The sequence below is a fragment of the Bombus impatiens genome, unplaced genomic scaffold (assembly GCF_000188095.3).
Source record: "Bombus impatiens unplaced genomic scaffold, BIMP_2.2 scf_0151, whole genome shotgun sequence".
In the NCBI taxonomy this organism is placed as follows: Eukaryota; Metazoa; Arthropoda; class Insecta; order Hymenoptera; family Apidae; genus Bombus; species Bombus impatiens.
In genome coordinates this window covers 4,923-27,895 of record NT_176570.1, presented here as the reverse complement: position 1 = coordinate 27,895, position 22,973 = coordinate 4,923, and the positions used below count along the sequence as shown (strand labels likewise).

General features: G+C 36.1%; 1 protein-coding gene across 1 annotated transcript in view; it reads left to right on the top strand.

Annotated features, from left to right (window-relative positions):
* The window catches only part of LOC100744244 (syndecan), a 236,411-nt gene extending 213,448 nt beyond the window's left edge, over positions 1–22,963 (top strand). The window contains exons 2-5 of the mRNA XM_012382342.3: positions 16,670–16,853; positions 18,110–18,213; positions 18,917–19,085; positions 20,302–22,963. Coding sequence (XP_012237765.1) covers positions 16,670–16,853; positions 18,110–18,213; positions 18,917–19,085; positions 20,302–20,483 — 639 coding nt within the window. The 3' untranslated portion in view covers positions 20,484–22,963. The remainder of the gene's footprint in view (positions 1–16,669; positions 16,854–18,109; positions 18,214–18,916; positions 19,086–20,301) is intronic.
* The last annotated feature ends 10 nt before the right edge of the window (positions 22,964–22,973 follow it).

The following is a 22,973-nucleotide window of genomic DNA, read 5'->3' as shown; positions in this document are numbered from 1 at the left end:
CTCCCCCCTGGTAAAAAGCATCTCTGGGTATCAGCTCAGAATTCGGTAATCTCTTTGTCCGATGTTCCGTGGAATTTTTAATCTCGACCTTCGGCCTGCGACATTTTTAGATTTTTAGCTACATATTCTTTTAACTCTATCGTTTAACTAGATTTTTCTTACTTTTCGTTTACGTGCGAGATAAAGGACCAGTATTGATTACAAAGTTTTGTTCCCATGAAAGAAGAAATTATTAAGTTACGAGAACTCTTTAAAACTTCGTCAATGCTACAACGAAGCACGACCATCGTGATTATGTTGATTTGAAGTACGTTCAAAAAATTTGCTGGACGGTTTCATAATTATGAACGTGTTACCGTATCAAATGAACTCTTAAATACGTGCATAACTTTAACTATATTATACTAACTATCGTTCAGCTACACTCGATTAAAAAAAGATTCTTCCAAAGAGTTATCCTTCCTGTAACAATAATTTTCTTTCCTGTAACACCTATTTCTGTAATCTTTCCGCATCTGACCAAACTCGTCTGCACAAGTATCGTGCCAAAGGTTTTCTTGTCAACCTTATCGATGAAAACTCACTGTTATGAACGAATTGCTTCGCGAAACGAATAACCCGTCTTCCTCCTTCATCTTCCTATTTCCTCGATCCTTTCAACGATCTCAAAGAAGAAGAACAAAAACTGTCCTACATACATAAAAGGAGGCTAAAGAACGTCTGTTTCCTCGAAGTTAAACAGAATTCCCTTTGTCCCGTGCTTCCAGTTATTATGTAGTTTAATTAACAGAAAACACGAATATCCCGCCGTTCTGTTCAATCCATTTCTTCCGCCATCCGGAGAACGAGAAAAGGGCGAGTATCTCCTCATTCTATTTGCCTCGCCCGTATTACTTTCAATTAAATTGTCCACGAATCTCATTAAACTCCGAGCAAACTTTCTTCGTCGTCTCTCTGTCGACGACGTTTCAAACTTTTTCTTTCCGTCCTTTCATCGTTGCTACTTCCTTCAATTCTACGCGAACTCGAACGGATTAAATGCGTGCACGAGCACCTGACGAATGTCGTACGTCCTCAGCGAACTACGGCCACTCGGAATTGATTAGCTTCATCGAGCAGAAAGGCATCCTATTCTCCTTTTATCCAACAAGGGACCCGCCTCTTTCTTTCTTCCTTTCCCTTTTCTTTTCCTCCTTCGTTGTTCGCCTACTTCCTCGTCTTTTCTTCACGGCCGACCAATTTGTCCGGACACTCGACGTCGCGATGCTCGTCTTTTCTTTTTCTCCCGCGGCCCTTTTCCTACTCATTTAGAGAGCCCCCTATTCGTCCTGCGACGCTCGTTTAGCTAGGGAACTCCTGGAGGATCCTCCTGGAAGCATTCTGAAGGGCAGCCAGGCCTTCAGACGATGGGAATTAGCGTACAGTCACGTTTGGTAACCGAGGGGAATTGCGGAAGTTGTTGAAATAACCGGTTTGTCTTTTTGCTACTTTCCTTTTTTATGTTGACGAGTTTATTTCATCGAAGAAATTGATCAATTGTGAAAATTGGTAAAATAGTAATTCGCTTGTCCCTTTGTTCTCTCGCTGTCTTTAGATTGGCGAATTTATTTCATTGAAGAGATTGCGATAATATATCCTGCAAAATCAATTGTAGAAGTTGTTAAAATCGTTAGTCAGACTTTTCGTTGCTTCTTGTTTAAGATTGACGAATTTATCTCGTTACAGAAATTGAAATAATATGTGGCAAAGTCAATTGTGGAAGTTACCAAAATCATTAACCCGTCTTTTTGTTTCCCCCCTTTTTTCAAATTGACGAATTTATTTCATTAAAGGAATTATTTAATCGTGGAAGTTGTTGAAACAACCGGACTGCCTTCTCGTCCCATTTTATTAAATGACAGATTTATTTGTCGAGTGTATTTCTTCGAAGAAATTGGAATAACCTGCTGCAAAAATTACTTCTTGCAAAATCAATCTTATACTTTATTCTTCTTTTTCCAATTGTCGAATTCATTTCATCGAGGAAATTGAGATACTACGATCGATACAAATATCCTGTTTTTCGTAAAAGAACTCGTAGATCTATTCAACGTACAGAAGAAACAGTTGAATGAAACAAACGACACGTACATTTGGTAAATTGCTAATTGCCTTCCGTTGCGATCATTTCGAACAATCGAAATTGCACCCAGTATGTTAAGATTATCAGTTTTACCTTGTAAAATATGAAAATCCTTTTAATAAATTTTCTATGGAACAGACCCGTTTTTGTGAAATTATAGCGACCCTGTTTGTCCCATTACACTTTGCATTCCGGCGTTTGTTCGACGATGAATTAAACAAATTAAACATATACAGGTAAAATTCTACCCGCAGCCCGACTATAATTGATTCGATTAATTCGTATCGGTGAATTGAAAAACAATTCGCCTACGAGTCCCTTTAATAACCTTCATAAATTATCGTTATCGATTCGCCTTCGTTCGATCAGATTAAAATTAATTAAAAACGCACACATCATTAATAATTCATCAACGAGGGTGAAGACAGAAGCGAGGAAAACAACTGACTCGCAGTTTTGGCTTGCTAAAATATAAATATTTCATAGTGGCATTTTCGTGATAAATTACGCTGCACGATAAAACCTTGAAAGATCTGCGCCTCGCGGAAATTATGTTAACGAAAATACAAGCGGCACGTTCCGAATCGTTGCAATATTTGCATTGTTACGTTCGTTAGAATATTGTACGGAGAGTCGAAATGTAAATTTAATGGCATTTTAAAGCGGACGTATTTGTTCCGATTATTGCTATTTGCCTGCTGAATTATTTATTCGCCATTTATGGGAATTTCGGGTTGCAGAAGCATCACGGTTTTGAGAAAATAGAATAAATTAGAGGCGAATAATTGTTTCGAAATTGTAGGAAAATATTTTTATATATATATATATGAATATGGAATATGTTTTTTAGAAATTTGATATTTTTATTTGCAAATATTTAAAAAATGAGAACACCGAGAAATGTATAATTTCGCGTATGGATCTTGAAATTATTCAAATACAAATGAAATCGAAATTACAATTGATATTATCGATATGTAAATGAAATTTGAATTATATTTGAAATTATTGATAGACGTAAATGAAATTGACATTTATTACAATACGATATAACTATAAGCAAATTAAAGAATATCTTTCTACAAATACCTAAGACTACACTTCCGTTTTCAAATATTTGAAAAATATTTTTCGCTAGAAATATGAGTGAAACTCCAGGGAATTCTAAGAATAATTAAAAATTCTTTCCATTTCGTTCGCGAATATTCCCAAAACAAACTCCGGTATGCATTCGCCGATGAAACTCGGTTCCGCATTATTATTGCATTCCCAGCCACACGCCGGGGATTGAACTTTCATCAAAAGATTCCCATTACCCCATGGTGCCATCTAAGAAACCATGAAATTTATGATATCCAACGAACGCTTCCGTGTCGCGTCACGAACCCCCAAGATTTACACCCTCTGCTCGCTTCTTCAACCAACTTTCCACTCTTCATCAAGAAAATCACAATTTTTTACGAGAAAAGAAGCCAAGAGGAAACTTACTATTACACGCATGTGTGTCTGTACATTTATATACATTATACACTTCGAAATTACTTAAAAATAAGTACTCCAAAATTGAGATAGCCATCTGAAATTAAACTCAAACTGTTTCGATTGCCAATGTAATATAATATATATATATATGATCCAATCAATTTGTATTAAATAATTTTGTATTAAATATTAGATTAACGTATAACGTTCACGTTAAAACGTCAAATCTACTGTGATCCTCGAATTTGTATATTTCAGTGTTGTTGAAATTCGATATTTTTTAACGTTAGAAGTATACAATTGGGTGGAAAATAACCGAAAGAACGCGGCAGGTTTCAGTCATCGTTCTTCAACAAGAAATCCATAACCTGGCGAGCGAAAAGGGATGCAAAAGTCATGCAAAAAGTTACCAAATTAATTCCACCCTCGCCCTAATATCTACCCCGTATGTCAAAGAATCTAGATCCCTCAAAAAAAAAGGGGGGACGAAAAGAGAAATTGACTGGGAAGGGGTTGAGGGGGAAAAAGCGGAATCGAGCCGCAAAGAAAGTTCACCCTGGCCAACTCTGCTTCTCTGCATGCTAAGCGACGAATTAGGCAAATATTTCCCCACATTGCTGGCGGCCACGCGTAAAAAAGGATCCATTCGCTATACTTGACGTGAATCGACGACCCTTTCTCTCCGAACTACCTTGCACATCCTTCACAGCTCTCAGTCAGAGACCTCCCTTCGAGCCTTACTTCCTAACGATATAAATCGTATCTTTTCCCTTCTTAATTTTTTTATGTTGATCCACGTTTTTTTCCAGTAATTTTTCAGTTTACTGTGGATTACTGTGGATTACTGATCCAGTAATTTTCAGCCAAATCGTATTTTATGAAAACGTTTATATCTGGAGAAAATATAGAAGAATTCGTTGCTTAGCGTTATAAATTTTCCATCTTATAAGAAACTTTATTTAATTGTATCATATTAGTATTAGTCAATCTATTTTCCAAATTAAAAGTCGAGTATCAGAGCAAGTTAGATATCAATAAATATAGATTAAAATTTTGAGGATTAACAAAGCACATGAATTGAAACAATAAAATTTGAGAATCATTAAAGGAGTCATTAAAACATTCTCACAGCTCCAACCATTCATTCCTTAAGTATTTCCGAAAACAGCACAAGTACATAAAACAAATTTGCAATGCAAATCAAATTTACTTACAGAAGAAACAAAATGGCATTCCAACAACTTACCAAAATTTATGAAGACTGCATGCAAGCAGAGTGCCCAGCAGCCATAATAAATGAAGGAAACAGTCTACGAAACCAAAAGATGAAAACTCGAGTCGAGTTGGGGATCTTCCTCTTCCTTCTCTCATTTCTTCCAGCATTTCTCTCGAATTAAGTCTCCGTTCCTCTTCCGAATATCTCGTGGATAATGCAACAAGACGCACAGGCGTCTCCCTTTCCCTCATCCCCCTCTGTGTCTCTCCAGGCTCATTAGCATAATTCCCTTTAACGTTGGGGTTTCTGGTTAGATATTCATTAGCGTAATTCCCCTTAATGTTTAGCTGGCTAATGTCCCTCGTCTGCGAGAAAAATCTCAGCCTCTCGACACACGATCTTCAAGGAAGCGTATAAACGTTTTAACCGGTGAATTCGAAATAAATCTTTCCAGTCAAGGTCGATAGGAAGCTTCCAGGTGTGTGTAAGCCGCGTCCCTTTGAGAAACCGTAGAAAACCCTTTGAGTTAAGCAGCGAGGCTTGCATCCGAGAATCTTTGGTAGTTAGGACCGAAGTGAAGCCAATATGCTCAGGGAGTCCTCAAAAAAATCTTTGATAAGGCTAGAGGAAGTCCTTGATGAAACCTTCGGGTGCTTGATGAAATTAACTAACGAAATAGAAAACTTTAAATATGGTAGAATGTTGAGAGAGCTGCTTCTACTTGAAAGAGTCTTTGTACCTGCTAGCTTCATATGCCTTTAGTTGCAGAGGTCTTGAATGATCTTTAGGGGCTGTCTATCGACTGGAAACCTTTGATGCAAGTCTGTCACGTCTACAATAACACTGGAATCATCTTGGTGGAAGATTCACCTGGTGGTTGGTATTCTCCGACGAAAGAAAGAAATTTATAATAATTAATATATAATCGACCGTATAGAAAGACGGCAATATTTAACAAAAGAATTCTCCATTACCGACTTTGTCGTTTTTACAACATTTCCAATAAATCGCCAATCTTTAGAAAGATAATTCTCTACCATCAAATCCACCTGAATATTCCATAAATCTTCAACTTCAACGGAAAATAGCTTTTCACCCTCAACTGCACCCCAATTTCTCAAGAAGAATCCTCATTTCCAGTTCTCGAAAAACAATTATTCTTCACGCTCTGTTCCCCTGGTATTTCTCGCGTCAGTCGCTATCAAATCAAGATCAGCTACTGTTCCTTATCTCGACTAACACTTCGCCACCGAATTGCCATTCCAGTCCCATCCAACCGTCCATTACCGAAGATTAAAACATGTCAGCTTCAAACTACTGTTATCCTTTTTTGTCCTCGGGCAAAGCGTCGCAGCCAGCCGGTCTGTTGCATTGTAACAGCGGTATAATTATCGCGATAATTGCCGAGACACGCGGTGTGTCCGCGCTTTATGCGTTTCGACGCATCTCCAGAAGCTCGTTAGCAAAGTGGACCGCGATTGCGGGAGTCTAGTCTGACGCGTTTCACGCGGTCTGTTTGCTTTTTTCCCTCTTACGCTACGCGTTTCTTTTTCCTTCCTGCCAACTATTACACCTTTCCATTCCCTGTCCCCTTTTTCTCTTCTTCTTTTTCCTCTTCGTGTTTTCCTTTCTTTTTTTTTTTACAACGCAGTCTCCTCTGCGGCTCCTACGGCATTCGACGCGGATTTTCTGGATTCCCCCGGGCTTTCGTTTGCTCCTTGCTCTCCTAACTTCTCTTCCTGGCTCTTCTCTTTGTTCATTCACGCATCCATGGTATTCCTGCGCGTCGAAAAGCGCCACACCTCTTCTCTTTGCCCGGGACACAATAGGAGCAAGTTTATAGCGTGCTTCTGGAATTGTTTTGTTATATTTTCCAGAGGATATCTGTACGCAGAAAGTACGCGAGAATAATGGTCTCTTAAGCGACCGGCAAAATTAATCGAATGGTTTAGAATCGATCGATTAGAATAAAATCTGCACAAGAAAAGTTTAAGTGGATGTTTCTGTAAATCGTAATGAAAATTAGTTTTGATAGTTTTAATATATTTTGTAATATTAAAATTCCTCTTCTTCTTTTTTGTTAGAATTATTTCTTCTTTTTCACAGTTATTGAAATATTGAAATTCGTCTTCTTCGTTGTCACAGAACAATTATTTCTTCTCTTTAAAAATATTACGTCCAATGTATGTATTATAAAAATTCAAGTCGTTTTAGAATTCTTTTTCTTAATAGTAGATACAGATACTTTACTTCTTTTAAAATAACCAATAAATTGTAATTAATAGTAGATATTTATTTTATTTCAGAGCTGGAACTTCCTCGTTTCTAAAATTTATATTCAACTTATCACAAAGTATCGTGTATTAACATTTTCTATCTCTAACAATAAAATGATCTTTCTGTCCTTCCTCTATTATATAAAGTTCCATCTGGGTTTGTTCTCCCCTTAATTTCTTCTTCCACCCGTTACACCCAATCTTTCGACTTCGCAGTCCCTTTCCTTAATCTCCAGAGTGCAGCTGGATTTTTCCAAGCAGCAGTCGCTTCCTGTCTCCGCAGTTTCCTCCTTTTAAAGTTCACAGTCTCGGCAAGTGTTCAGAGCCAGCTGATTTTTCTTGATTTTTCCATTTCCTGGAGGATTTCGGTTTCCCTAGACTTCTTCTTCACTCCGTTTACTTCTGTCGCCGTCTTTTATTATCTTTTATCGTCTTGTTTTCCTTTCTTTTATATATTTTCTTTATTCAAGGATACCTATCCCGCGGTTTCACAATGTCTCTGGTGATATTTTCGTTTGTTTTGTCCCGTTGAAAATTTTCATCTCGCCTTCTCCGCGACCAATTTCCTTCTTCTTGCGTGTAGATATCTTAATCTTCACTCAGTTTCCGTGTCAGCTCCTCGATATTTCGATCTCGAATATCTAGCGTGTCTCAGCGGTTCGTGAAGGTCATATCAACGCTGAAATTACTAGATAAATCAGCAAGTACCTTTGAAACGTTGTACACAGTTGTAAATCCTTTAGCGGAGCTCCTAATATTATGCTTCTATCAAATTATCAATGGTTCTTTAAAAAATGTTAAAAACCGATCATACAAAATTTATTAAAATTTCATCATTGCAATTTAATAAACGTTCTATCGTTAATATCGATAACGAAGGGTTACGATACTTATAACGATCATAAAAGTAACCAACAATAAAGATAAAGAGTAGGTATGCATATTTGATCATTTGTTAGTCTTTTATCATTAAGATATGTATGTAAATGTGCATATGTGCATTATATGCATACTATAAAATAGAGATCCTTGACATAAGTATAGAAAAAATGTACATATCAATAAAATAAACAATATATGCCTTTATAACGAATATACATGTACATGTGTAGATTGAATGTGTCATACACCAAATTATACCTGTCTTTTATTGACAAGCTTCATAATGTGCCTGCATAAAAATATTTCCATGTAGACTGCATAAATCTAACTTTGCATGATTTTTAATATTCCATTTCCTCACATCGTTTAAAAATTAATTTAATTTAACAATTTCTTTAAATAGCAGTAAACAATAACCCAACTTATTCTTTATAACTATATATACTAATTAAATATTTAAAAAGAATAAATCCTCTAATTCATACTTTTTTCATTAAAAATATCAAACTAGCCTCTCATTAAATAAAAGATTGATGTTTGAACAGCATCGTACAGATATTACATATTATATCGTATCTCTATTCTATGCAATATATCTCTTTCTCTATTGCGAATTCGATTTCTAATTCTCATTGTTAGAGCGCATCCTTTTTCACACCGCAGTTGATGACCCCTATATCGATCTCCGTTCCGTCATCCATCTATCTCTGTCGACCGGCTCTTTGTCGACGACAACCCCTGATCTTTCTTCCCTCTTGCCCCTTTTCATTTATACTTGAATTATTTCTGCGGCGTCCTTTGATGCCAGCCGGACGTCCAGTGACAAAGGTTGCCTAGCCATGTTCGATTTTCACGGACAGGATTCGCGAAAAAAGAGCGACGGTTTTCACGATCTGTCAACAGAACATAGCTTTTCGCCATCAAAATATTCCGCGGTCATGTCAAATACAAATCCCTCTAATTACGATGTGAAATTTAATCGAGCATCGCGGTTCCTTGGATATTTCTCGAATTCCTAACCTGAAAAGATGCGTAACGAGAATGATTAATTATTTGCTATTGTTTCTGCAAAAGATATATTTTTAGAAGTATGCCATAAAATTTAGCTCATCCTATGCTCAATTAGCTAAAAAGTATAACCAGAAGAGCAAAATTAGAAAGGAAAGTTTAATATTTAGATTGCAAAATTAGGTTTCACAAACAAATTATATAAAAAATTATACGTGTTGGAGATTTACAGGGGATATTACTAGAAAATTTAATCGGTACCAATTGTTTCTCGTCGTAAATATAACACTGATCGAGAACCCTAAAATCTATCTAACCCTAAAATGATATTATGAGGTTGCTAGCTACGAAACGTTATGCTTTTTTTAACAGAAATGATTTTTACAATAGAATATTGATCGTTTTATTTACTTTCTTAATCTACGTCCTAGTTTATGAAATATAACAGAGAAACAAAAATTTGATGTGCGTTTCTCTTATATTTATAAGTTTTGAAATTGTCTAAGATTAACACATATATAAATATAATATCTACATAGACATATACATATGCTACATTTGTATCTATAGTATGTATAACGTAATATGTGTGTAATGTATATAATTCGTTGTTTGTACGAAAGTAGTTAAATGACAATCTGCAAAAGATTACAAAATTTCCACTAATATCATTCATACCTTTTGTTACTAACCTCGTTATTCTTGCTGACTGTTATTTTCCATTACAAACAAATCCATTATTCACATCCGGTGTATTCGCGTACATGAAAGCAAGTCTAATAAGTTACACAGTAGTAGGAACTCGACGAATCGTTAAACGTTGTGATTCCCGATTCAAAGCAGCTCCGAAATTAACAAACACGAAATTGTATTTCATGCTGAACTAGCTAATTCCGTGGAATGGAAATGATGGCGTCTTTATCCTCGGTTACAACCAATAGGGGAGGGGGCGGTAGTGTCGATGGTCGTGTGTTGTGCACTTGACACCTTACTTTACCGACATGTCGAGGCGCGAAACGATAATCTATGTGGTTGTTTCGCGCGTTTCCACCGATTTGTTCAACCGGAAACTGTATTCGGAATTGGGAAAGTGAAACCCGATAGAAAAAGCAGCAAACAAATTCCACACCTCTCGTTATCGTCAGCTGTTAATTGAATCGACTGGTTCAGTCGAGCGATTTTAATGTCATGGAGAAACAATGAACCGCGTGTTAAGTGTTCCTATGAAAGCGACACGACTACGAATAAAAGCCAACGATGGATAACGAACGCAATTACATCTTGATGAAATAAAAAAGTTCTGACACCATCGTAAATTCTGATTGATATTTGCTTTAGTTGAAATATATAGTAATAGTAGTTTTGTATTTATTAAAAAGGATATTAGAATTTCTGTTTGAGTTTCATGGAAATGAGATTTTAAGAGCAGCTTTATCCTGATACAAGCACACATGTAATATACATACATACTTACAAAGATTCAATCGGAAGAAAGTAAATCGACTTCTTTCATTGCTGAAGGGATAGAATTTACCATGCATAGGAATATTTTGAAGGAAGTTACTGTTTGATGTATGTACATACTTTGTCCGTTTACGAATATTTCTGAATGAAATAAAAATTGAAAATCTAAAAGACAAAATAGAAGAAAACAGTGACTTTAAAGCTTCAAACGCAGCATATTCTTACAAACATATCAAGCGAGACAAAAAGGACAGTTATAGAACTCATGGAAGAGACGACAACGCCAAGCACAACTTACCGCCAAATTTTCCGGTGATACGATTCAGACACAATCTATCAAGCGTAAAACAAAATTCGAAAGCAAGCTACCACTTCGAACTACAGCCTCTTCCTTTCTTCTTTCATGCGAACGCACTTATTTTCTCATTTACCCAGGTACACTTTGTCTTCCACTCTCCTTCTCGAAGTATGTATTTGCTCTGTTACGCACCTAATGAACCGTTTCTGCTCCCTTTGCCGGAGATTCGATCTCTCTCGTACCAGAACCGAACGAAATCTAATCGGTTGAAATTTCGTCCAGGAAGTTCGGCTGGAGAAGCACGCCAGACACTCCTCTGCAAGTACGAACAAGTCTTCTGCTTTCCCTGAGTAAACCAACTTCATCGGCAATCGCCCAGTTTAAATATTCTCTTGTTGCAGAAATTCCATGCTTATCAATATTTGAATCTTATTGTTACATTTTAAAAAGACACTGTTGCGTTTCATCAATGTTTTTAACATTATCAGGTTAATCTAAAATGAAATATAAATATGAAATATATTTGTGATCTCTGTAAAGCCTGTACTAAATATTTTGTAATTTATATTTTCTTAGTTTCTATCTTTTTTCTCACTTTCTGTCTTTGTAATTTCTTTCTTCTACAATCGAGGATAAAAATATGTGAACAGGTACTAGTAGTGTACTAGAAATAAGTATGAATGAGGTTTAGTCGAGTCAATACTAGTGTTATATACCAAAGTATACTTCCACTATGTGTTCACTTATTTTTGTCCCCGACTGTATAACTTCAGACATGTTTCAAAATTTCCCAATATAATAATGACAAACAAACGTTATTACAGTGCTAATGAAACTTCACAATATTCATAAAAGGTGTCTCAATTAACGATCGAATATTTTAAGATTAGAAAGAACGCGTTTGCAATTATCCTCACCGTATTCATGCTTTGCGCATAAAGCCCGCGTGTTTTGCTTTCGACACATCGATTATTGGGAAATAATGGTCGCAATTTGAGTTTCCATTCACCTACATCTGTTGACTGACTTGATCGACCAGCAATTTTTCTGTGCTCGAACAATAATTGATTCTGCTTCCACTTCGAAAAATTGAAGGTGGAGGTTATGTTTTTCGTATATATTCGATTACTTGGTCCCCCTCACTCCTACCAACGTAGAAATTGCATAGTTGTAGGATGTTTGATTTATTTCGTTGTACGGTATCTGTCTCGCCGGAAATTCATCGCCTTGTCGTCTTTCAAACATCCGGTGTTATCTTCTCCGTATGTAAACTATGTAAAACAAAGCAGACGTGAGAGCGTGACTGACGCCGAGCAATGTATATATACTACTATATACGAACGGATCTCTAAGGAAACTGCACATGACGAGTTAAGATCCACGAATGCGGATTCAATATGAAAGATTCCGATTTTATTCAAATACGCGGTTCTGGCTGTGGGAGCGCGACACATGTAGATACGTAGAGTTCGTGTAGTTGCGCGCTCTGACCGAACAGGTGGATTTCAATATCCTACAGTCCTACAACGAACGAATATCGAACGGATCACCTTATCGTGCGACTTACCGTATATCTCGAACTCTATCATGTATCGACTTTGAGAATCCTTCGGCGTCTGAGTCTGCACAAAGAGATAAAAAGGAGGTAAAAAATAAAAATGCATTAACGGTTGGAAATAAAATGTAATATAGAAGATATAGAGTATATTCTTAGTATATTCCAAATGATTGATTCTTTAAACAATTTTGTACTCATAATTAAGTATGAACTAGAGTAGAGTCAGGTTAATTGATCACGTTACCTAGTTATCAAGAAAGGTTTTAGGAAATTTCTAATATCTTCCTTGTGTATTACTTCTCAAATGAGATACAGGTATCTGACAAATTTGTTTGGTTTATGTAATATCCGACACTAAAGAGTCGCTTTACTAAATTACTTCCAAAAACCGAAGGGGTTAGCAAGGACCAGTTAAGATGGCACTACCGTATTGACCATCAGGCGGGGTAAAAAATTCGAATAAAAGTAGGGTATCTGGTGGTACGGTCCTGGCCAGGTCCTCCCGTTTTATACGTGTAAAGGAGCCATATAGCGTAGCCTGGAGCAGTGCCGCCTACAGGCCCGAGCCCGTACTACGTCAGTGCAGTCACCACTTGCCTCAAAAGCGTATCGTGTCTTATCTACCAAAAACTGCTCGATTCCCAACGTTAAATTCGAGGACACTCGTCATCACCTCCATCTACAGTCTCGTAAGTAACCTTGTAGTCCTTTGTTGATTCCGACTAAGATCGGTCCTCATCAAAACTTATTAATTACGTTTGCCGCGAAAATCGCGTAAAAAAAAGGCGGGACAAGTGGATCTCGAGAGCCTTGACCTTAGCCTTTAGTCATTTGCATGCAAACGTAGCCGCATTGTCCGCTTTTCCAGCCGCGACAATAAGATAAACGAGGGGAAAAAATAAAGGAAATAGAAAGTAAAAAAAAAACGCGTAATGCGGTAGAATGCGCGAAAGAGGTCGATAACATCGCGCGCCCGCGCAATTCTTGCGTTTCTTCCGCAGACAGCGGGCGAAAAAAGTGGAAGAGAAAGCGGATTTGTGCGTGAGGCCAGACTACGTGAAATATCGCCAGCGAAACACATCGAAAATCAACCGTGTCCCCCAGAAACAGGCTAAACCGAACGGTTACGTATAATTGTTTTGACGTGGTGAGTAGCTGACCCAGGTCGAGGAAGAATTTCGTGTTATCGATCAGCTGCGAGGGACACGCTCGCCGATGTATCCGTACGCACAATCGCCTGCACCCGGTGCATCGGTCGCGGACGTTGCTCTTGCAACTTTGTGCAACCCTAACAATAAGTGCCGATACTTGGTGATACTGTGATTGATATAATGGTAGACAAATATTTCGATTGGTTGGTTTCAGATTCTGTAAAATAATCTCAGGTTAGTGTATAGAAATTGTGGTCCAAGGTTATACTAGAAAATTCTTTCAGTAGATTCTACCGTCATAACGCCCTCTTACATATTTGGATTTAATGTTATTAAATGCTGAAGTGGAATATTAATGAAATTTTACAAGCTACTAGTTACCAATACTACTAAATTCACTTGTATAATATCTGGTAATAACAAATGGTAGTAAAAGAAACGAATAAAATTTTACAAGTAATTTTTACAAATTACAAGCTACACATTCTATTTGATGTAAAAGTATAAAATCGTCTATGACTTGCACATTGTAATTTCAGAATTCATTAATATTGTTAATTAGTGAATTATTATATAAGAGAGCAGTTTGATCCATTCGCTGGATTGTCGCTTTAAAATCGTACCTATGCATGAAATCAGTCATGAAAAGGACTAATATATTTCGTTATCGATTTCAATTTTATATTATTCATATAGTAATCCCGGGTATTTCTGCATTGTGAATGCTCGATTTAATTCTACGTAATATAGAATAATTCAAAATTTAATAAAGCAGTGATCGTTCGAAAGTAAAGTTAAGATGAATATCTTTAAAATGATTACATATTATACGTATCCACCTAATAATCTTTTTAATGTTCACATTCTCAAGCAGCATATAATCTTGTTTATAACAGTTTCTCTTTTCCATCATTTATTTTGCTTACCTTCCGCCGTCAAAACAGTCTGCACGATTATTACACACTTCGGAATTAAATCTTCGAGGAATTTCATGTTTCCCCTTCTTTCAGTCAACGCTACCAGATCGGTATGTCACAACTGTGGCGAAATCCACGATATTTTCAGTTAAGAAAGTAAAAAGGTGGTCGCTATAAAATTGAAATTATTCGCAAACACTGAAACCGAAAGTTTTTATACTTTGTGTCATTGCACAATTTCGCTCTCTGTTATCTACTATTTACATAATCGTACAATTGTATAATCTCTTAACGTTCAAATATGCTTTCTACGATAAGTGGGATATAAATATTTATTTTAGAAAATAATGAAGGTAATAGAAAAAAATAAGAAAGTAATAGAAGCTAATATAGATTATATCATCGATCAAATAATTGTCAATTTCTATAATAACAAAATTGTCGATTGTAATAAAATAAAAACGAATTAAAATGACCAATAAACGAATAACTTTTCGATCGGAAATCTATTGTACGATCGAATACATGTTATAATACTCCGCTGCATTCAACAAATGCTCTTTTCAGTAGCTGAACGGCCGGTCTATGTAAACACGGACGTACCAGATGGCTGCTTCGCAGCGGCTGTGATTAGTTTCTTTTAGTAACGTTCGAAATTTCGGAATTCGAGAGTTTGGTTGAATGCTCATTCCTATTTGATTGTACAACGTGTATGTAAACGTTGCATTCTGTATGCACACTTGTGTTTCTCTTTCAATCGATTGTTCCCCGCTGTGTCACTGTTTCCAAGAGATACAACGATTCAGTGCACTATTTTGATTACTTAGAAAGGAAAAAGGAGAAAAAGCTCATCGATAATGATCGAAGACCACACGAAAAAGGTATAAGTCCATTTTTGTTGATTTTGTTACTTTTACACCACTTGGTACCTGGAAAGGGATATTTTAATACGAAATTGTCGAGGAAGAGGATAGTCTGATAAAAATTCGAAGAAGTGTTTTAAAAATGGGTGTTAAAGCCACAATGTATTTTATTATTTATCTATTATCTTATTATTTTGAAATAAATAAGAACATGTAATTCATTTCTATTATTAGCTAGGAGACAATGGTAGAATATAAAAATTTATCATGTAATTTCTTATTATGTGAATTAATTTCAGTTCGTTGAAAAAATATTTGTTTGAAATGAATAGATGGAAGACACATCGCTAATCGATCAGGGAACAATCACGATAATCGCATCATTTATTATTCTGGACTTTATTGCACGTCACTGTAGCATTCCACTAACGTTGAGTAACCGGAAACCACCGCTTGAAGTTTCCTTGACGTGTTCCGCAGGCTTACTGTTATTAATCATTGCGTTCAGTAATGTTTTATTTTATATCGATCTTATTATACCCCATTGTCACCATATTATCACAATTCTAATTATTCTCAATATTACAATTCTATTGCCTTAGTTGTGGTAAAGTGTTTCATTGTTAACTTAATGTGTATGGTACTATGGGTGAATTTTCACACTCACTGTCAGATTATAATTATTTCTTCTTAATTAGAAATAAAATAAAAGCTACATTTTCTTCAAAACGCTCACTTATTCGTAGACAAATATAAAATACAGGAAAATACAGAAAAAAGATACTTATGGAATGGTACGTTATAAAGATAATATGAGACTTCGTATCATAGTTTTCAATTTGTAGTTCTTTCACTCATGGTACCAATTAGGGTTTAATGTGAAAAAATCATTAAAATAGAAAAATATCCGATGGAATAGTTTTAAGTGGCTCTTGTTTAACTCGCTGTAAGACCGTGTTATACAAATGGTTGAAGCATGGGATACGAAAATGGCATGTTCCTTTTTGTACCTTTTTCTTGTTAGACACGATGTTCTACGTTAAAGAGCCACATAAAGGACAAAATCGGGTTTTCACGACATCGGCGTTGCGTAGGGTAACTCGATAGCAGAACAGACGAGCTTGTCTACAGGAATGGATTCTATTTGGGGGCACAAAGAGTGTCGTCCAAGTATAAAAAGGGTCCAGAAAAGAGACTAAACGAACCTGTCCATATGGTTTCGTTATAGAACACAGATCCCCTGTGTTTTTCTCGTTTTCACTTTCTTCGTGATCCTTTAATCTTCTGCCTATACAAGAAATTTATGTACTCTTAAAATATTGTTTCACACTAGAGGCATATTAAATAAAATAAGATTGTTCTAAGTTCTTTTTATAATTATCAGGAAGATACTTAAATAGAGGAGTAAAAAATTTTGTTCTTTTTATTGCAGAAGGATCAAAACGAAAAAGAGAGGACAGCGGGAGGAAGTTCGACGTACAACACGTCGGACGACATCTATTTGGACGACCAGGAGTTTTTAGAGGGATCTGGTCGAGGAGGCAGCGAAGGTCGCGATACTGAAGCATCCGGAAGTGGCCTTGGACCGGACGACGAGGACGGCGACGACGATCACGGTGAATATATTTTTTATTTATTTATTTCTTACCTTGTCAATGGACTGTGAACATTTACGCAAATTTATAATTTTATTAATACAACTAAAAGAATAAGACCTAAAGAGAAATTTGTTCCATTCATTAAACATTATACTTTGGATATTTTCTATTTACATGTAATATATTTTATAATATGCATTCTATATATTTGAATCTTTTAATTTTCCATAGACGCATAAAAATCTGTAGTCTATTTATTAGTTCTCGTCCTTCGGGATATAACAAGACAACAAAAATGTAGATATTTTATAGCTATCAAAGTTTCATTGAAAAAAGTGTGATACTAATCATTAACTTCGGTGTTATAGGAAGTGCAATCACTCCAATAGAATTGTTCTAATAGAATTGTCACTCGGAGAAATATGGAGAAGTAAAACAATTATTTTTTAATTCTTCCGCACAAAAGTTCCGAGAAATTCGATATCGATAAACTTCAGATCAGACTAGGACTTAATTACCTTTCATTGTGAGTATTTCAGTTTAGAGACAAATAAAAAAAAAAAAAGGATATTGGAGTATTTGGGCTGCGAAACAATCGAGCATCATCCCGGCTTTTTTCAAAAAGCTACTCATCCGTGCGAATTCCATCGACGATCGAAAAGCACCACCCAGAGATCGACGGCACCGAAGAGTTCACGTCCTTCTATTTTGCTGAAAATTTTTCAATAAAAGCGTGGCTCGCGGAATGCATTGTATGCGGCACACCAACGGTGCGCGTCACGCGATTCCCAGAAACGTTTCCTCTTTTTTGTCTCCATTTTTCAAAATTGCCAAGCTGGAAACGCTTCACGTTTTATCGTTTTCCCATTCAAATCCCTCGATCGTTCCAATGATCATCTTTGACCATCAAAAGTACTGGGAAAAAGTGACGCACAATTTTTTTATTACTCACATATTTGGTATTCCTTTTGCCATTGTTACGTTTAGAATGCGGATTTTTATGCAAACTTATATTTTTCTTAAAGAAATTAGAGATATTTACTTCGCTCACTGAGTGCAAATACTTTAGATATTTTACATATTTTTGCATTTATATATTTTGATAAATAAATAAAGGCAAAAATGCATGAACATCCACAGTATAATTGAATGCGATTGCAATTTCTTGCTCTTGCTTTTTATTTAATTGGCGAGATAATTGCTTATAGTCTTTTATTTAGAATATTTAACGGTAATATAAGGAGCGAATTACTGTTTCCTCTTTTCTCTTACAGATTTTAATACCAACAACAGGATAGAACCGCCTCTTCAAAGGCCGGTAGACCAACCAAAAGTACCATACTCCGTCAACGAACCAAGTGTTAAAACTAAGGAACAGGTGAATATGGCTGAAGTTTTTATGATTAATTACAAACTCCTATCAAGGTGTCTTTGCAAGATTAAAAATCTTCTAATTTATTATTATAGCTCCTAAACTATTACATCGTCCACCTTTCTAAACTTATCAAATTTATCATATTACGAATGGAAATTTCATACACTATCAAAAAATAAAATACAAAGTAATTAATCAAAACAGTACATAATATGTCATCATGCGAAAATGTGTATTTTAATCTACTGCGATCCTTTGACTTTTATATTTCAATTTCACCCTTGTTTTAACGAATAAGAGAACTTTTAATATCTCAAAGGAGAGTTTAGCATAAAATGCAAACAAGAAATTAATAACGATTCTATATCATTTTTTTTTTTTTACAATTGAAAAGATCTGTTGACAATAGAGAAACGAAACATAGTGAAAATGACTCAAAGAACGTAGCAGGTTTAAGTATTATTTTGTTATAATTAGTGTAATGAAATACTATCCGACACTTTCGGTTCACTATAACCCACACTGTCATTCATTGATCCTTTTAACAATGAAAAGATACACCTTCTCTCCCCCAATTTTACGCAAAGGGAAAGCCTACCGAGACGCGTGGACGTTAAGGCGGGTTATTAGATTTGTTTGAAAACACACGTCCTAGCGAGCCTGCGAATTAAATGGATTAAACTGATTAAGCGGTGTACCATTGCAGACGATCATCGAGCCCGTAAACCGACCCGACAACGAGGTCGATGTAATCGAGCCCTTAGATGTCGAGGACGACTCGGAAAGCACCGACGACCACCACGACGTATACATCATGAATCCGAAACACGAGGACCGTGCCAGCTCTTTCTTTGCTCAGCCAGGTGTGCTGGCAGGTAAGTCTATCTTTTTCATGCTCTTGTAACTGGTTTTACAATTGTAAGCAGCCAAGAATGAAATATATAAGCGTACATTATTCGTGGTTAAGAACTTGAGAGATTGTTTTAATGTCAACTTTTTAACTACTTTTTAGTTTTTATTTGAATAACTGTATAAATTGAAATAAGAGACAAATACATTATTGTAATATTATAAATTATATCAAATCTTATATTATATTAATATTAATTAGCTATTAGATTACTTTTCTCCATAATTTTTAATTACATAAAGTAGCGAGAATTTTAGTTTATAACTACTGGATTAAAAATTATGTTTAAATTTGTATTAAAGCTTCTTTCAAATCTTCTTCCAATTTTGGAATATTTCACTTGGAAGTTCCATATTTTTCCCAAGTAATGAGTACAGAAATGCATGCAGTATTGCTAGCATTATGTATCCAGAACTTTTCATTCTCAAATTTTTGCTGTACGCAAGTGAGATAATTAAATATACCATTGTACGATTAATCGTGATAGAATTCGCTAAACGCAGTCGCTTTGAAAATCAGAATCCGAGTTTACGGAACCGAAACTACGCGAGAGGGTCGCGTTATTTATTAACGCGTTGCCTCAATATTAAATTCGAAGTATAAGGGCAATACGCGGATCAACATTCCATGGAAACGGTATTTATTCAGGAGAACTCAGTAATTCCGACGAAATTCTGGGTTAAGTTAACTTATCAGCAGCTACGCATAATAAATGCCCTACATAATTAACATCCTGAATGGTTTAACGTCGCTGAATAATGAATTGATCCTGCTTGTACGGCTACCTAAGATATTTTAGATTTGAGACGCTCTTTAAAGTCAGTTAAAACTAGATTTACTATCATAAAGAAATAAACTAAAAGACAATCAAAATAGTATTTTGAGAAAGTTAACAGAGGAGAAAAAATAGATAAATAGGTTTGGAGTATCTGATCTTAAAATTCGAGGAACTTATTAAAATACTATTTGTTAATTTGTAAAAGTTGTACACAGATATTTTCATATAAACAGCTATTATAATCACTTAATTAGATTGATATAAGTGCGTCACTCACTCTGACCCTAATTCATCAGCTTATACATGTAAGCATAGTATTAAGCAATCCTCTATATACTTTATATAACTTTTATCTAATTTATTTATTTAATATTCTATACTAATCAAAATTCACCTTTTGCAGCGGTGATTGGTGGAGCGGTAGTTGGCCTGCTTTGCGCAATCCTGGTGGTAATGTTCATCGTGTATAGGATGCGCAAGAAGGACGAGGGCTCGTACGCCCTGGATGAGCCAAGAAGATCACCAGCGGCGCAGGCGTTCCCTAAGCCCGGTGCGCCGCATCACAATCGAGAATTCTACGCTTGAGGCGACGAAGCTTATCTGGCTTTGGCACCGCCCAGTTTTGTCCCACGATACCATGCTGAGAAAGACGATGTCCTTCAACCGAATTAAGCGCCACCGCCGACGATACGATACATCCGGAATCTCCCACGAGGATCTTGCGAAACACCTCGTTCACTGACCACAGAGAGACTTCCTTCACGTCGGGGACAAGCCAACCACCTTAATCTCTTTCTGACCTTTCGATCAAAGATTTGCCCAATACTCCTATTTCCTTTCATGTAAACGCGCCTTCATTCTCTTAATGATCTGTTCGTTTCGATAATATTCTGCGTTTTATCATCAAGGCGCCTGTCCTTTTTTTCATTTTGAACCGATCACTTTCTGAGGTGGAACCTCCCTTAACCCCACAGCACTCTATTTTCCTACTCGTGTGCCCTCTCACGCTGCGAGTAGTCTCCTGGGTTAAGCATTAGTCCACCTCCGAGAGTAGAAGGTAGAAACGTAGAATCGTAGAATGGTTTTGACTTAACTTATTTTATACTTTCGTACGAAGTCGGTGTTCATTGTTGGATGTTTGTCTTTCTTCCGTAACTATCGTGTGCTGATAGAACTAGAGAGAGAGGGCGATGACTGATGAACCGCCCCGTCGTGAGTACTCGTCGGCAAGGTCGCGCCAATTCCAGATGCATTTACACAACGTGTATTTCAAAGCGTATGCGTATCCAGGCGTACGTATACGCCTCCCTGTACAGGACTGAGAGCGCGAAAATTCGTGGGCGATAAACGCTGCTGGTATGTCGTTAATCATTCTGGCTCGGTGGAAGGAGGGAAAGGAAGAAGGATCGTTGCGCCACCGTGATTTCTCTTCGACGCCAATCCCTTGAACCACGACCTCGTTTATCAGCGTTTCCTCTGCTGTTCTCCCCTTAGTTTTTTTCTCCCTTCTTTGTTTTTCATCCACTTTCTTCTTGTTTTCTATTTAATGATCGTATTCCAGATTTGCAGAAACGTTTTTAACAGTATGACCGCACAAGGGACTTTGATCCATTGTCGTATTTCCCATTTCTCGAGTCCGGTTCTATGGAATTGCAATGCCCATTACGATCGCTAGAGGAAAACTACTCTATAAAATATGAGATTGTCCTTGTTTTTTTAAGGTTTATTTCTGTCTTAGAAATTCTGTGACTTATTTTATTCGCTAGGTTGAGAGTAATAGAATTATAATAACAGTAAGAAAAATAAAAAATTAGGAAATAGGCGATGACTATTCGGGGAAAGTGATAGGTAAAGACGCTAAAAATAACTTAAGGTTCTTAATTTTTTAAAAGTCATTAATATACCTAGATATGTCGTAGGATAATTAAATAGATAATCCAGTAAGTTAAATGGATTGTTTATAATAAATGACTATAACGTGTTTGCATTTTGGCGAAGGCAAACAACGTTAACCATTAATTAAAAGAAAATTTAGAGGAAATTGAATACATATTAAATCGATTAATTTAAATTAGGTACGTATTCAAATGTTTGTATGTTAAATCACGTTAATCGTACAATTTATCTCCTAATCTTACATATCGGTATTTGGTCACATCAGATCGATTTGCAGTTCAATCTTTCTCCTGTTTTTTCTAATATACATATATAGTTCTTCATTGAACGTCATATGGCACAAATATAGTCGCAATGTTTTCCTAATAAGATACTTCTCTAATATATATGACAATTATTTATTTCTGAGTTACTAACATAAAATCGATATCTCCGTGAATAATTAGACTTAAAATTCCATATGATAGTTCCAATCTTAATCTCGAGATTTTTATTGTATTTATTCGTCGAACGTGTGAATTATTTAAATTATTGATTCACTTACGAAAACTCCCAAAAACCAGTAGTGTGAATCCTAATTTAAAATCAGAGAATCTGTTTTATTAATAAAACGCTCATTAATATTTCATTAGGCTCATGATAAGAGTTAAGCCGAAGCCGCCAGGCGAATGTGTCTTCGTCGAACGCGGTTGTATCGATTGCCATGCACTTACGATTAATGGATAAAAAACTAGGCGTGCCATTTTAAGCCACCTTAAGTGACGACGTTCTCCACAACCGATTGGTCGATCTTCCGTGAGAGCGAAACGAACGATATTTGTGAAAGAAGAGATTCACTTATCGATCGCATTTTATCAATAAATTGAGCACAACGTATCCTCACGATCATTCCCTTCTTCCACCTTAAGGAAACTAAGAAACATTTTGTATCTTAAGGAGAGAAAAAGCTTCTTCTGCTAGTCGAGAGAGATTCTATTTGCCATGGACAAAAAAAGAAAAAACAAAGAAAGACGTTTAAATTTGCTGCGTGTACGCAAGGACGTCACATCTTCCGATCTTGAAAGAAACACACGTACGTACACGCATAGATTTATATACGTAAACACGATTTTCATCTCCGACTACAAAGAGACACGCGTATGCCATATTGAAAACCGAAGCAAAAAAAAAAAAAAAAAA